This window comes from Oreochromis aureus, linkage group 8 (assembly GCF_013358895.1).
Source record: "Oreochromis aureus strain Israel breed Guangdong linkage group 8, ZZ_aureus, whole genome shotgun sequence".
NCBI classification, from domain to species: domain Eukaryota; kingdom Metazoa; phylum Chordata; class Actinopteri; order Cichliformes; family Cichlidae; genus Oreochromis; species Oreochromis aureus.
This window is the reverse complement of record NC_052949.1, coordinates 6383253-6399670: the sequence shown is the minus strand read 5'-3', so window position 1 is coordinate 6399670 and position 16418 is coordinate 6383253. Positions and strand designations below refer to the sequence as shown.

Below are 16418 nucleotides of genomic sequence, written 5' to 3'. Positions count from 1 at the left end.
AGCAAGTACAAATATGTTTGGATCTTGGTCACAAGTGACAGAAGGTAGAGCATGAGATTGACAGGCAGACTGTAGAACAGCAGCTGTTACTGATAGTTGTGAAGAGAAAGCCGAGCTAGAAGGTGAAGCTTTTAATTTACCAACCGATCAGGAACAGTAACTTGGACATGCAGAGGAAGCTCAGAGTAGCCGGCCCACCTTCCCATCCAAAACAAGTCAGCTAAGGTGGTTTGGGCATCTGATCAGGACCTCTTCTGGACACCTCCCATTGGATGTTTTTCTGGCACATCTCTTATTCCCTCTCAAAAAAATAAACACAAATAAGGATAGATGCGTTTTGTTTACCAGTTACTAACTGTCGCTGTGTCCTTGTTAATCTGTTGCAGGCTGTTCATGACAACCAGATCCTGATTGTCATTGGAGAGACGGGATCTGGAATGACCACACAGATCACCCAGTACCTGGCAGAGGCTGGTTACACAGCCAGGGGGAAGATTGGCTGTCTGGCATTTGGCATCCCTCAGGACGAAGGGAAAAAGCTCTGACTCAACTTCAGATAACTGGATAAAAACGGATGGATGACAACAAAATCTTAACAGGCTTAGGAAAGTTCAGTATTTAATGAGAACATGTTTTCATAGTTTCACTGTAATTCTTTGATACACCGACAAGTGAAAGTCTCAATTCCTGTACAAAATACATCAAACAAATGTTTTTCCATCCTTTTAGTCTGACTTCAGTTGATTAGTTAAAATATAAAAGCGCCATTATGATTTCCTTTAGGTCATTACTTAAGACTTAACATTGCAGTATTACAATTTAGAGAATAGAAATAAATATAAGATTGTTTTGCAAAATCTGCAAACAGAAGATTAAAACAGCCAAATTTTCCTGCTAGTCTTAAACAAAGGAAATACCTCTGGTGTTTCTAAAACAACTGACACCAAGATTCCCACCCCATCTCAATTTAAAAAAAACAAACAAAACAACAATAACAACAAAAAGTCAAGAGTCAAGATGAATACAGAAATGTGATCAGTAAGTTTTGGTGGAAAATGTACACTGTTTACAAAACTGAAAGGAGGACTGACTGCAGCTTCAAATGAAACTGTGATGCAAACCCTTCATCCTGCAGGGTTTTCCCAGTGCTGGTACGAAACCACACATCCGATTTTGTCACTGTCCAAGTACCTGCGTTGAATGTTTGTGATGCCACACACATTATCGGCGTCTGAAGGCGCGTGAGATTCTCCAAGCGTTGGGCTCTTCGTAACGGTTGTAGAGGGGCTCGAGGCGCTGTTGTTTCTTCTGCTTGCTGAGGCGGGTGGGGTCGGACACTTTAAAGAAGGCAGGTGCGAACTCCACCAGCCAGCGAGGGTCGATGGTGGTCACCTCACGCATGTACTCCTTGGTAGTCAGCACCAGCTCGTGGTACACAACCCTATCGACAAAGAAATCGAGAAATCAGACAGTGCTCAACTTGCAAGAAAGATTTACTTCCTCTTCCGCTGTGGCACAGTAAGACTGAAATGCTGACGTACCACTCAGGCTGCCGGTTGAACAGAGCACTGGAGGGGTGGATGTAAACAACTTGCTGGTCTATCAGGGTTCTGTAGCCCTCCTGAGGATCCTTTTTGGCTGCATTCCTGAAGAAACCACTGCAGATGGCTTTCTGGACTCGCACAGTGGCTTTACCACAAGATACTACATCCAGTTTATGTCTAGAGAGAAAAGAACATGTTATATCTTTATAAGCAATCTAATTTCTTGTGCTACTGTTACCATTTAAAGTGATTTTTGATTTTTAGTATTTAACATTTTGGCTCAATTGTACCTGTCCATGATCCCCAGCATCTGTTTGCGGATATCCTGGGCTCTGCGCAGGGAGCGAGCCTGGATGAAGTTCTCGTAGCACCAGGGGTTGGAGAACTTGTTGTTCTTCCAGGAGTTGTAGACAGCTAGCAGGGTGAGGTGATCGCCCTCAGGTTGGTGGAACTTTGCCTTCTTCTGGTCAGCCAAGGCCTGCTTGTCCTTTAATACAAAAAAAAGAAGATCATGGAATTCAGAATATATTTCAAAATCTTTCATTATAAAAACGTTAAAATCTATGTCATGTCCACAGGAGCAGTTTCGGCACAAAGGGTGGCACATCTTTTCAGTTTCGGCTCACCGTCTGAAACGTCCTCCTAAAACATCACAAACACTCAGCTGCAGCTCTCATAGCCGCCTGCTCCCAGATTTCAACATGGCAGGTTTTTATGAAACTTTGTTTTTTCAAGTTTAAATGTTTCTAAAAATATTTGAAGTAAGAAATTAGTCCTGAGGTTGCTAAAGATCATTTCCACTGGACGTCCCCTAATCTGTATAAAGTGGCCTTGATCTCAGCTTTGCAGTTAAACCGTAGTGGATTCAATGCTCCACTGATTCAAAGGAAGCGCTACCACAATGCACTGCATGACTGCTTACACAGATAATGAATGAGATGTGTAGAAATGATTGGACGGTGTTCAAAGCGTACCTTAGGCCTGTAAAAGACATTCTGCACAGACAGCATCGACACGATTGTGAGCATCTCTTCGCTGCAGCCCAGATGGACAGACATGATCAGCATCTTACACAACATGGGCTCCAGAGGGAATTCAGCCATCTAGCAGACACAAATGCACAGGAGATTAAAAAGTCTCATCACAATAACAGAAAGACAAGAAGTTAAAGAAAATACAGCTACATGAATCTGATTACATGTAGATTTATCTGCTCTTCTTTGCAGCAGAGAGAAACCATTGGGTAAAAACATCCTTACCCTTCGACCCAGTCGTGTGAGTAAGCCTTCATCGTCCAGAGCTCCTAAGGTGTAGAGCTGCTCCATGGCTGTGATCAGAGTCTCCATAGGAGGAGCGTCCATGAAGTCAAAAGACAGCAGATCATTGATGCCCATTGCCTGGAGGAGTCAATAGTAATATGAATGTTAGTGATTTGAAACATTAAGGCAGAGGTTTAGTTTACTTCTCCTGTCTGTTAGTTGTTTTGTTTTTTTTAACTCGTTCACATTTCTTTTCCTCAATTACACAGGATGTCATCCTATGCATGATAAGAACTGAAAGACAACAGCACCTACCTTCAGCGACAGCACAGTGCTGGCCAAGTTGGTTCTCTGGATTTCGGGTACATTGGTTGTCAGCATCTCATCTCTGTAGGCTCTCTCAGTGTACAGCCTGTAACACTTTCCAGGACCTGTTCTGCCGGCACGACCTGCCCTCTGCTTAGCCTGAGCCTGGAGCAAATACAATAAAGAGTGTTATTTCACACTAAATCATTTTGAAACACTAATGCCTTCAACGAGGCTCTAAGAGCTCCTTTGCTACAACATCAAGTACATCACAAAGCTGCTGTACCTGTGAGATTGGCGTCACCACCAGCTGATCAATGCCAGTCTTAGAGTTGTACACTTTCTGCTTGACAAAGCCTGGATCTACAACATAATAGATTCCATCGATGGTCAGAGAGGTCTCTGCAATGTTTGTGGCGATGACAACCTGAGAGAAAGAACAAAGGACGTTATATAATTGCTCTGAAGCAGCAAACTATCCTGAATTGACTTTACCCATGTCAATACAAGGCCACAAAAATACTAAACACACTGACTAAATCACTGAAACATATTACATGAACCAAACTTTTAGTTCTACAGACAAATGAAAAGGGACAGTTACACAAATTGTAATTTTTGAACAAAACAAATGTTATATGTTCCTATAGGTGATAAAGATTTATTGAAGGTACCTTTCTGCTGCCTGGGGGTGCTGGGTCAAAGATTCTGGTCTGCATCTCACTGGGCAGGGCAGAATAAACTGGCAGAATGATCAGTTCAGGAACATCAGGCCCAAGTGACTTCATTCTCTCATAAAGGATCTCACAGGCTGTGTCGATCTCCTCCTGTCCAGTTAAAAACACCAGGATGTCTCCTGCAAAGGAAGAGTCATAATAAGATAGATGACATGGACTGATACTAGAGTCTAAAAGTGGAAAGAACATCCATTTTTCATGACTTAAAGAAAAAAGAAATACCTGGAGGCTCAGTCAGATGAATCTGCATGACAGTGATGAGGCTGGCATCCAGGTAGTCCGTCTCAGGTTCTTTGGTGTAAAGAACCTCTACTGGATACGTTCTGCCAGGGATGGTGAAGATGGGTGCTTCATAGAAATACTGAGAGAACTTCACAGCATCCAGTGTAGCTGATGTCACAATCAGCTTCATGTCTGTGCGCTTTTGTACAGTCTGACAAACACAAGAAGAAACACTCAGTCTCGTCTCTCATTCTCCATTAAGTCAGAGATTAAAAGTGGGAAACCTTTGCTTACCTTCTTGAGGAGGCCAAAAAGAACATCAGTGTGGATTGTCCTCTCATGAGCTTCATCTAACATGATAATGGCGTACTGGCCCAACTCGGAGTCAATCAAACACTCTCTCAACAGCATACCGTCTGTCATGTACTTGATCACAGTCTCAGGACTTGTGCAATCCTCAAAACGGATGGTGTAGCCCACCTGGAAAACACAAAAAGATAAGTCCCAATGAGATTAAGCAAAGCTGCAGTGTGCAAAAGGTGCTCAGTAATTATATGCTGTAACATGATTGAACTATACTCAAGATCAGAAATATTTAACTCACCTCTTGTCCCAGACAACAACCGTACTCCTCAGAAACTCTCTTAGCCACTGACATGGCAGCCACACGACGGGGCTGCGTACAGCCAATCTTCCCCCTGGCTGTGTAACCAGCCTCTGCCAGGTATTGGGTGATCTGTGTGGTCTTTCCAGATCCCGTCTCTCCAATGACGATCAGGATCTGGTTGTCGTGAACAGCCTGCAACAGATTAACAAAGACACGGCAACAGTTAGTAACTGGTAAACAAAAAGCATCTATCCTTATTTGTGTTTATTTTTTTGAGAGGGAATAAGAGTTTTTGTTGGGGGTGTTATATTTTACTTTGTCAGAACCAGAAGAAAGAAGACACCAGCTAAAAATCTGGTCATTAACATTACTAAAAGCTCAATTAACCTAATCATCAACATCAAGGACCAAGTTTGATAAATGTTAAACATTTTAAGAACTTTTACATACCAACTTAAGTTAATGTCATTGCTAAATCTTAGAGAAAATGTGAAAATATCCTCTTTAGGATAGCTATTTGTTATTAGACTTTCACATGTCAATATTTCCACCCCACTGGGCTGAAGCTTTGTGGACTTTTGTATTTTGAGGATGTTTTTAGGCTGAGGAAGTTTCAGTATTTCATTAGTGTTTTTATTCCACAACATACCCTGAAATGCTCAAACTGTAAATGACTAGATTAGCCTACAGTCAGATTGGGCAATCTAAACTTTCAAAGTCCAATTTTAGTCATTTCAATTCTTTTTAAAGGCCATTTATAGGTGAAAGCGTCTGCCCAGGACGTTTTAACGACCTGCAGCCATCTTTGAATAGATTCAGTTAGAAACGAATTTTTGAAACATGAAACTAAATCTCAGAAATTTCTCCCACAGAGTTTAAACTGTAACGAACCTGAACGAGCTGCTCTTTCAGCTTGTAGATGGGTAAGCTCTCTCTCTGCTCCAAGATAGAGAGTTGAGTCTTCTTTCCATAGGATGCCTTGTTCCCTCCAAACGCATGTTTCTTCCACTCTGGGATGTCATTGGGCATCATGCCAATGCCTCTCATGTTAGCGGCAATCTGTCGACCATCAACTGTAAGGGAGAAGAGGAAATATATCTAGCTTTACAACTCAAGTTTGACCGCATATTAAGCTACATCTCCGTTGGGTTGGCAGAATAATGCCCACCAGTGGAAGCCATCTAGACCACCTTGGGCTTAAGGAGGGCACACAGGCACACTGAACCATGACAAGACTATTCCGGCCAGATGGGGGGCTGCAGGAAACCAGATAACTATCTCCAGTACTGGCAAGCCTGAGGGGTGCTGTCTGCCAGCATGGAGGAAGTGTCGTGTCTGGGCTGTGGTTTTTAATAAGCAAGGCTAGCATACATGCTACAGTGCTACATTAATTTAAAGCTTATCCAAAAGCAAAGATAAAATATTGTTCAATAACATCTGAAAACCCAATTTAAGATACTTCCTCATGTCATGATTGCAGATGTGTTGTTCTACAAACTCCTACTTAGCATTAGTTTAAAACTGATTTAATGAGGACGTCCAAAAGATTTCTAACCGTCTGGCAGCGGGTCAACCCAGTGTTTGTTCAGCCCCATGGGGATGGAGTCCATCTCTGCTTCCCGCGCCGCCTGCTTCAGTTCTCGTCTCTCTTTTGCCAGAGCACTCTGCATCATGGCTGCCTGGGACAGCGAGCCATCTGGATTCTATGAAGAGCACAGGAAGAGATCATAATTAAATACCATATAAATCATTAAATCCAAATTAAACAGCATACTGTATTGCTCTGACTATAAGATCACAATCTGCAGGAGATGGTGTTTTATGCACCAAGTTGTGCCTTTTCCTGAATAAGCCCATGGTGATATATTACAGAAATTCATTTACTTCATAAAATTAAAAATGTATAAACTCATCCATCTTTTTTCACCACTCTTGCTCAAGGCTGTGGTTAAGCTGGTTAGAAAGGTTCACCAGTCTATTCCAGTGCTGACACAACCACTCACACCTGCAGCCAATTAACCTAACCTGCATGTTCCACTGGGAGGAACCTGAAGTTCTTAGAGAGAACCCACGCAGGAAACACATGCAAATTCCTTACAGAAAGGCTCCAGCTGGCCAATGGATTCAAACCAGGGACGTTCTGTTTGTTTGACTGCTGAGATGTTTAAATTTAACTATTAAATATAAACAAGAATATTTCACCAGAATTATAATATAATTAATCCAATTTATAAATCACAGCAGGGTGCTGGAAAACTTTATGGCCTGATAATGATTAGAAAATTTACTCCTAGTTTATTCTTTTTTTTCCTTTCACTCAAACTTCTACTGTTACCTTGACAATCTTGACTGGGCTCATGTCCATGCTTTGCTTTGTGTGGCCTCTCAGAAACGGTGGTTCCTCTTCAACCAGCTCAATTTCCAAGTCTTCATCTGTATGAAATGAAACCAACCAGTTAGGGATCAGGTCACACTTAGTCATGGTTCACATGAACAAGAGCAAATACACGATTTAAATATTCAAGAAGAACAAAATAAAACAGTCATCAAGTATTTAAATAAATTCAGTATTTTAGCATGAAGTATAAATATTTAATACTATCTTGTATATAAGTGCTTTTACTAGCATGAATTACTCATTTATTAAAGCAGTTCAGTCATAGACAAAACAATTTCTTACCTTCTTCATCATCAACTTTAGGAAGGATGCCTGTCTCATCATCAAAATCAGGAAATTCTTCTTTGGACAAAACATTGGCAGCAATCATCTGAGGAAATTTACACAACGAGAGCATTTTTTTCTTTTCTTTTTTCAACAAACACCTTTTAAAATTAGATAGATGCACAGATGTAAACGAAGCTTCAGCCACTTCAAATGTGAACCCACCTGTTTGATCTCCCACTTCTCTGGGTCTGAGATTTTGGTGAGCCTCTTGCGCTCCAGTGTGTCATCCTGTTCCAGCTCCGGCGCGTGGCCGAGGTTCAGGTTGCTCGGCCGATCAGGATTCCTCATGGAGATCTCCTCTCCTCCGTCGGGGCCGACGTTCCTCCTCCTGTTGGGGTTCAGGTCTTCTCCCGTCTCCTGGTCTACATCCTGGCAAAGGAGGAAATAAAAACGTTCCATTATCTGTACCCGGAGCTGAGATACAACGGCTGAAAAATCTCAAGGAAAACATGATTTAGTTCCACTGGCTGAAATTCATCAGAATGAATAAATATATACTTTTATGACACAATAAATGTAAAACTAATTAAGCACAAATTATTTGATCAAAATTTTATTTCTTCAGACAGGATCAGAAGGAAGACATCTGAAAACTTCCTTCACTTTAACACAGTACATACTTTATTAAAATCAACTGATAAACACACTGTTATGTGTTTTTTTTTTTACCTTCATACTGAGGCTGGTCTTGGACCCTGTGAATGAGAGCACCTTGATTTTGACTCTTTGGCCTTTGCTAACAACGTCGGCCACGTTGGCCACACGGCCCTCCCTGCGCAGCTCAGAAATGTGGACCAGACCCTCCCATCGCTTCCTAGAAATTGAGAAGATGATCATGGACAACTTTAACAATGAAATAAGAGACAGGACAAAAGACGAGATATCTCTAAATGGTATGCACTGAAAACATCTTTGGTAACCAGCAGGCCCCTTTAAAACTGAAGGTATATTTATACAATGTTTGCAACCTTATACTAACCTGAGTCCCTCAAGCTGAACAAAGCATCCAAACTGCATGATGCTGGTAACCTTTCCATTGTAGATATCACCAACAGAAGGCTCCTCGGGTGGAGGGCGATCCACATGTTTGTCCCTCCAGCGGTCAGACTCTCTCTCTTGGTCTTTTCTCGGACTAGGTGAGCGCTCAGACCAGCGGGAAGATTTGTCTCTTCTCTTGCCACGGTCTCTATCTCTATCTCTATGCCGATCACGGTCTCTGGAGCGTGACCTGGATCTGGAATAGGATCGGGAACGATGCCGTCTCTTTCGGTCCTTTTCCCGATCTCTGTCTCGATCTCTGTGTCTGTCTTTTTCTCTGCTTCTGCTGCGACTTCGCCTGTTTTTTTCTGATCTACGAGAGGAGAAGAGTCAGAAATACATAAAAATAAACACAAAAATAATATCCTGAATTCAAACAGCCGTCGCAAGTTTGCTAGTTGGAGCACAGGTGTCAGAGATTTAAATAAACCCAACATGACAATGAAATGTGACCAGTGACTTGAGTCTTACCTGTTCTTGCTCCCTTTTGAGTCTGTCCCGCTGACACTGGGCATGAACATTTCCAGTTCCTTCATGGCATCAGCTGCTACTTTTACATCATCTTCATCCAGCAGAGCCTACAAAGTTCAGTATAACAAAAATCAGTCAACATAAATTGGTCAACATTTCTATTTAGTGTTTGTTTTTTCTTTTATTTACCCACTTTTTAAACCCACATAGGACACTAGCTGAATAAATTAAAAACCTGATGAGATTGTGAGTGCTTCAAAGCAACGTATGTTAGACATGGGAGGATGAAAAATGCCCTTTATTTACTTACAATTACAAATCCTGTTGCCTACAAGCATCAATAAAACATTTGGTATTTTGTGTATATATTGTCAGAAATCTTATCATCGCAAACTTTCTTGAAATATTGTAATTTTGAGGCTGCATCGCCCACCTGTACTGCCAACACCACCCCTTTCATGTAAACACAAAGAGGAAAATCCTGGGTTCACTTATCAAAATGATAACCAGCTTAGTGACACCGCTTAGCCTGATTGCCAACAGAAAGACACCCTGTGTGTGTTTAGATCGTTTCTTTGTACAGGGCCCAAGTGTACAAGCTTGTTTTGCAATAAAGATAATGGGGACACTGCGGCTTCATGACAGTGTGATAAAGCCACATACCTTCGGTGCCGGCTCATTTGGTCTACACAGTGCAGGAAACATCTCCCTCAGCTTTTCCTTTTCTGACTTCGGCTTAGCCACGGACTCGGATGCTGGAAGAGGAGTACACGATTAGAAATGTCACTTTTAAGGAGTAAAATATGTCCTTGGGACGATTAGCTGCCCAGTTTACAGCTAGCCTAACTACTTTACCTTTACTTGTAGATGCTTTGGATGGAGGTCGCATCGTCTGAATGAGCCTGAGCAGATTACTGATGAGAGAATCCTACAATAAGCGAAGAAAAAGTTAATGTTTAGCTGAATAACAATGAGCTTCACGAACAACTCGTAGGGATTAACTTACTGTGAATTCGGCTCCATTTTCGAGTAAAAGTGCTTTGAATCCATCAAAGCTCGGTTGTTTTTCGGCAAGGCTGATGACAAATTCAGCTGTAAAGGAACCACAAACAACAAATTAACGAGGAACTAGATGAGACTCATAACTGTCGAAGTTTATATCCCAGCATTAAAAGTGACCTACAACGAATTTTGTGAAGGATTAGTATGTAATTTTTTTTCTAAATCTACTAAACGACACAATAAATCCAAAAAGAACTCATATGTTGACAGTTAATACAGATGCTAGTTTGCTAACAACTACTAGTTAGCATAAGCTAGCTAGCTAGTTTTGGCGAATGGCGATTTTTCAAAGGCATAAAATACGTACCTAAATCTTTGTCATTTATTCCCAGATGGTTGTCAAGCTCCGTGCAGACTTTCGACACTAAAGACAGATATTCGAGCTGCGATAGCTCGTCGACTCCGATGTCTGTCATCGTCCACGAGTTGTTTTTGTTCACACAACGTAGACGCCGGCAGACATATTGGATATGGGCAACATCCCCTTCCGCCCTTTACGGAAACACTTAGTAGAGTTCAAGGTCTGGCTCCTACTTGCCACACGATGGCACTCAAGACCCTCACAATAAATTTTTAGAATTGAAACGTCTCCACCACAGATGTCTTCACATGTGGGGTTTTCATTTCATGTCGTTTGCAAGAGGTTTGCCTGTTCTTAGCACATATGCTTTTCTCCTTATTTTGTCTTCTGTGCTTGTTTTATAAACTGTATATGGTTTATTCGTGCAAATGTTTAATACATTCTTTTTTTGCCACAATATAGATGATAAATTGACTTTTTTCATGTTTTATGTTCTTCTCAAGTGGCCAGGGATGAAAAAATAAGCCGGCCCCTCTTATGTTTGCTTGAGGTTGCTCTGAAAGCAAGTTAATCCCCATAGACTCCCTTATTAAAGCATCTAAACTTCACTTCATTAAAAAAAAGCATGTTTAGAACCTAACACCATAAATGAATTTGGTAAGTAATAAGTTGGGTGTGGCTGTTTTGACTGACAGGTGTGCTGACACAGGGAGCTGTAGCTGACAATTGTCTTCTGTGCTTCACCCCCAGTAATCTGAAGCACTGAAGTAAACCTTTCACCAGTGGACCTTTCTCTATGTTGTGAACTTCTTTCAGCCCATTTTAGTGCAAATATGCCAAGAATCTGGTACATCATTTTGGTGAGTGAAATTCTAGTATATAGCTGTTCTTTGCACCCATAAAGTGAATGAATACAGCATGATAACAGGTAAATATATACACATCTGGCTACAAATATCAACATAAAAATGGGCAAAATGCTAAAGATGAGGCTTTGAAATGCAGATCCAAAAACCAGTGGGTGATGTTATGATGATGAGCCATAGCTTCATCGATGATCAAGCTATGGCCCATGGGATGCATTTCAAAACGTAAATGTCTGTTGTTGCCTTGTTGCATAAAAAAACGTTGCAGTGCAATGAATAATTAATTGCCACTGATGAGTGCAGGGGATTGGAAATGATAAAAGAAAACCTCAACCCTGCTACTAATGGTATGTGGACAGGTATAGTTGCCGTCTTGACTTTTATGGTTTTGGCCAGAGAATGTAAAGGCAGTCCTCTGTTTCAGCACATCATGCACATACACAGTCCATTAAGATAAGGTTTTTTATGCTTAAGTAGCAAGCAGCCCTTACCTCATCCCCATCCAACACATTTGCATGAAATTGCAAATGCTTGTGGGAACTACTCTCTGCAGTTAGGTCTTCACACAAGAGCAGAGGCCAGTAGAAAATGAATGACCAGTGATTTGCCATGAAATGTTCAGCAACCGCACATATGAAAATTTAAAGATTACCCACATATTTTTCATACAGTTTATGCTGAACTGTGTGTACGGGTCATGAGAAGCAAAGTGTTTTGCAACAGCAAAAATTCAGTTTCTAGTAATGAATCATGCTGTGCAATCGTGAACGTTTAAAGCAGTTTCACGCTATGACTTTACTTCTGTTTTTGTTTCTGCCACTGTTGCTGATTCATAGTTCTTCACCCACTAACTGTTTTATCTCTTGTGGAGTCTTGAGAACGTTTCAATGAGGTAAAGGTGCAAGGAAAATCAAGACTGTATGTTGTATCACCTGCATCTTAACTTACTACAAAAAGCTATGTTTATATGATAAATTCTGGTATGCACTGCACAGGAGACATCCTTCCTCGTCTACTCCTTGGATACCTCCCAGCTTTGATCTCATGACTGATAAATTGCCTTCACTGTTATAGCGCTTTTAAACCTCAGCTTTGCTCTGCAGAGCCCTTTGTTTTTCATTCACACACACATATGCACCCCAAAGGGGGCAGAGCTCCCATGTAAGCTGCTCGTTTACCATTGGGAAAAACCCGGAGCTCTGAGTTTTAACCAAGGACACTTCAGCACAGGGTGGGACCAGAGATCGAACCGCTAACCCTGCGATTAATGGACACCCCACCCATCTTATGAACCCTAGTGCATGTTCACACACACACACACACACCACCATCTGTCTGTTTACACATTTCCCTCAGTTGGTGTCTAGTTGGCTCCCTCCTCACAAGCCTCCTGCCTGTAATCTCCTTATTAAAATCAATCCTCATTACCCATCCATAAACAGACTACTTATTTCACACACCAGTTTAATCCTGATTAAGAGCCTTGTTTTCACATAATATCCACATAACTTCTGACATTTTATCATTTTTGAAAAGAACATTATGTCCCCATGTGTTTTGCCGTGTTAGACGAGTCCTGAATTTCACTCATGTTTGATCTTTTTTTTTCTTTTTACTTCAATTGACATTTCTGCCATCACATCCTTCCATTTGTTCCTGTAGTATGCCTTAGCCAGAAAGGGATTCTCATGGAGAATCTCCCATTGCAGCAGACTGCTTTCCTAATAAATCCCTCATGATCTTTTGCAAGTCAGTTTCTCCCACTCTCACATTGTTCAAAATGCAATCTGGAATTTATTTCACTGTTTATCTCTCTGGTACTGTCTATGCTGCCAAAAGTTCAAAGCATGTATACAGTGCGCCCAGAAATGTGTGGACACCTGAACATTACACCCATATGTGATTGTAAAAGATCTCATTCCAAAGGTATGGGCATTAATCTACTGGAACAATGGCCTCCAATCTTCAGGGATTTGCTCAGATTCTGCCACAAGAGTATTAGCGAGGTTGAGCACCGTGGCTGGGTGATAAAGTCTCACTAACACTTGGTGCTCTGATTCATCCCAAGGCTTCTGAATAGAGATGAGGTCAGAAAATCTGCATCTGGCTTTGCATGCTATGATATTGTCGTGTTGAAACATGCAGTTGGCACTTCTAACGAGCCCCTTACTTCACTTAAAGCATACAAATACTATTACCCAAAAAATGAAGCTAATGGGTATGTTCAGTAAGGAACACCAGTAATCACGCGTCTGTGTGGTATCCTGGGTGTTCAGGCTACAACTCTATTCTTTACATTGCTTCTTCTTTCACACGCTGTCAAACTCAATACTGACACCATGTCTTGGTGCATGCTTAATCATCCAGGTAAGGAAATCTGAGAAAGATGATTTTGTTCATCTAGACGTAGTTTTTTCATTTCATCTTCTCACACTGAAAATGTTATGTCCAGATGGACAGAATCAACTTTAATGGGATCAGCAATGGCACTGTTACTCTAGACCAGTCCTTTTCTTGCCCATCTTCTGTGAGCCAATAAGCCTCTTTCGTGTGCGCTTCAGTAATCTCAATACTCTTCTGTCATTCTGCTTTTAAGAGTACCATTCATACATCCCTTTTTCCCATTTCCACCTCTCCCTGGTCATTCAGAGCCTCATCCAAGCCTACACCTTCATCTTTACCACCACCAACATCTGGACTCTACAATCATCGCTGGGACTCAGAACTCATCTCACTTAATTGAACTTCATATAAAAGACGGGTGTACTTTCCAAATCTAAAAAATGAAGTCAGTGTGATAGTGCCTTAAATGGTCACTTTTTCTATTGACCACTCCAGTCGCAATGACATTTCAGGTTGTGTAGAAGTTTATAGAAAATTGGCACTTGTCTCCCATAAGACTATGGGCTTAGTGCTGATGTAAGTTCTACTGAATGTAACAAAGATGGTCCCCATTACTGAAATGTGGAGATATACTTTACTGTGTTCTTGCTCCTCATGCAGATCTGCACCACACTCACCAACAATGCCGACAGCAAAAATAAAAGTCCGCTTAGGGCTTCATTAATGAACTTCACTAATCGGGAACTTCACAGTGACTACACCCATCTTTTATACAGTTTATGCTGTTGCTATTTAAAGCTTGTTAGCTAACACAGTGTCTCTTGTTTGTTTAATCTAAATACACAGATGACAGTATATGTTTTCAGGGCAAGTTAAGTGCTGTAACTATTTCTTAGTGAATAGGTGCAGCGACTCTCTGGAATCTTGTTACAATCAACAAATAGATGTTTTTTCTCCAAGGGCACTTAGCGACTAACTAACTATTGTTTGTTAGTGTTTTTAGATGCTTTAAGGAGAGATGAACTAGCTGTTTCCAAAATGTTTTACAGCTCTGTCAGATGAATTTCTTCATGCCAAAAGATTTTTGGTATAGCAATGAGTAAATCCCCCATCAATGATGCCCTGCTTATCAGAGACAGCAGCCTAACCAAGATCTAATCTCTCCAGCGTGTCCTGGGGCATCCTTCCAATAGAACATGCCCAGAACCCCGTAGGCTAAGGCCCAGCCATCAGGCGCTCTCCCTCAAGCTACCACCCCAGGCCTGGCTCCAGAGTGGTGCCCTGGTAACCCTATACTGGGCAGGATAAACTGGTCCCATGATTTTTTCTTTTTCATGGGAGTCCTCTAAATCACTCTTTGTCTGGTCCCTCACCAGGCCAGTTTGCCTCAGGAAACACTGTCAGGGGCAAAAAGCAACATAGCCCCTAGGATCATTGGGACACAAACCCTGTACTGTGGTAAGGGAACTCTTACTCCATATCTACCAAAACACACAAGACTGTCCTGCAAGCTTATGTTGCACTGTTGTATATACTGCATGCCATGGATTCTGTTCCATGACCAAGAGCATAAACAGTATACTATAAAAGCTACTTTTGGCTGCTCTGTTGTCAAAACAGTTAGTAGTCCCACATAGTTTGACTTCAGAGAGCTTTATGCCAGATGCCTTTCCTCTGACACAACCCTAAAGGGATTTGTGTCTCCAGCTGGAATTAAACCACCAACCTTTCATTTGTAAAGCAAATATCTTAACCACTAGACTATGGAGCAACCATATATAGTGTCTTATGTACTTGAGTATTGGTACAACGACATAAAAGCTGACTCCGGTAAAGTCCAGACAGTCACTGGTGGTCTCTTGTCTTGAAACTGAGAAAAGTTTAACTTGGGACTTCCCCATTTTGCATCACGAACAGTTATTTCACCTGCTGACTTGAAGTTGCTGAATTCCATTGACTTTTTATGGTGTTGTGGTCACCACATTGCTGAAAATTGCACATCCGTTTTACTGATTATGGTGCAGCTAAGTTACAAATAGCTCCAGCATCTATCAGGACCTGGGCAATTTGCCATAATTGAAGGGTAATGAATTCTGGTCTCTACCATAAAATCCTGGAGGGGGATGTCCAGCCGTCAGTTCATGTTATGTAGCAGGACAATGATCTGAACCTTAAACAGGCTGGTCATGCTTGAATAACCCTGCAATGTGGCTGAATAGAAGTTACTTTTTCACATAGGGCCAGGTAGGTTTGGATGAAGTTGTTCCCCATAACAAATGAAGCCATCACTTAAAAACTGCATTTTGTGTGTACTTGGGCTGTCTTTATCTAATGTTACAGTTTGTTTGATGAACTGAAACAAACCTGCAAGGAAAGAAGGGGGCAGATACTTTTTCACAAAACTGTATGGAAACAGGCTGCACCATCTGCTGTGTCAGACTGGGGATTCATAGATTCATAGAGAATCGATTTGTTTTTCTCTTTGTCCATTTACGCACATCCAACCAATGTTTATCAAACATGTTCCTCAAACTCCTCATTTTCCCCCGTCACTGCTTTCTCTGTCTGGTGTAGACTTCCAAGATTGTACATATATTTTCATTTAGGGGCCGTCTGAGGGCAATTCTCTCAGTCAGCAGTCCTCACCTGACCTGATTTGAGAGGAAGCAGGGAAACGTATGGGCTAAGGGGGAAGGGAAGTGGGTGGGCTCTCACTTACATAACAGCCCTCCAATGTAAACAGAACACATGCTAGATGTGCATGTCTGTTCTTACGCATGATTTCTATGGTGAGTGATGATGACGCAAAAGAGGGAGAGACTGTGAGGAGCGAGAAAAGGAGAAAGGGAGAGTATGCTGTTGTTGGAGGGGATCCATGAAAGATTCTTGAGAAGGTGAGAGTGTAGAAAAGAGTGAAAGAAACAGAGGGGGAGACAG

The 16418-nt window shown here is 41.5% G+C and overlaps 1 protein-coding gene across 2 annotated transcripts; it reads right to left on the bottom strand.

Moving 5' to 3' along the window:
- Positions 1-592: 592 nt before the first annotated feature.
- Positions 593-10459, bottom strand: dhx8 (DEAH (Asp-Glu-Ala-His) box polypeptide 8). Of its 2 annotated transcripts, XM_031759397.2 has the most exons (23): positions 10279-10459; positions 9916-10001; positions 9765-9837; positions 9573-9664; positions 8910-9016; positions 8380-8751; positions 8070-8214; positions 7563-7769; positions 7356-7443; positions 7011-7108; positions 6231-6378; positions 5567-5748; positions 4673-4867; positions 4363-4548; positions 4069-4279; positions 3784-3965; positions 3396-3536; positions 3119-3274; positions 2804-2941; positions 2519-2647; positions 1835-2031; positions 1542-1721; positions 593-1441 (listed from the first exon to the last, which is right to left on the bottom strand). In XM_031759397.2, the coding sequence occupies exons 1-23, from the start codon at positions 10385-10387 to the stop codon at positions 1222-1224; spliced, it is 3642 nt and encodes a 1213-aa protein (XP_031615257.1). In that variant the 5' UTR covers positions 10388-10459; the 3' UTR covers positions 593-1221. The 2 variants fall into 2 exon arrangements, with proteins under 2 accessions (XP_031615257.1, XP_039472000.1); XM_039616066.1 differs by lacking the exons at positions 7011-7108; positions 7356-7443; positions 7563-7769; ... (5 more) ...; positions 9916-10001; positions 10279-10459 and adding an exon at positions 6560-6709.
- Positions 10460-16418: the final 5959 nt, after the last annotated feature.

Coding starts and splice junctions, on each gene's coding strand:
- dhx8 (XM_031759397.2), bottom strand. CDS start 10,387: ATGACAGACATCGGAGTCGACGAGCTATCGCAGCTCGAATATCTGTCT. Junction 7,770..8,069: donor AGACCAGCCTCAGTATGAAG/GTAAAAAAAAAA, acceptor CTCCTTTGCCAG/GATGTAGACCAGGAGACGGG. Junction 1,442..1,541: donor TTCAACCGGCAGCCTGAGTG/GTACGTCAGCAT, acceptor CTTTGTCGATAG/GGTTGTGTACCACGAGCTGG.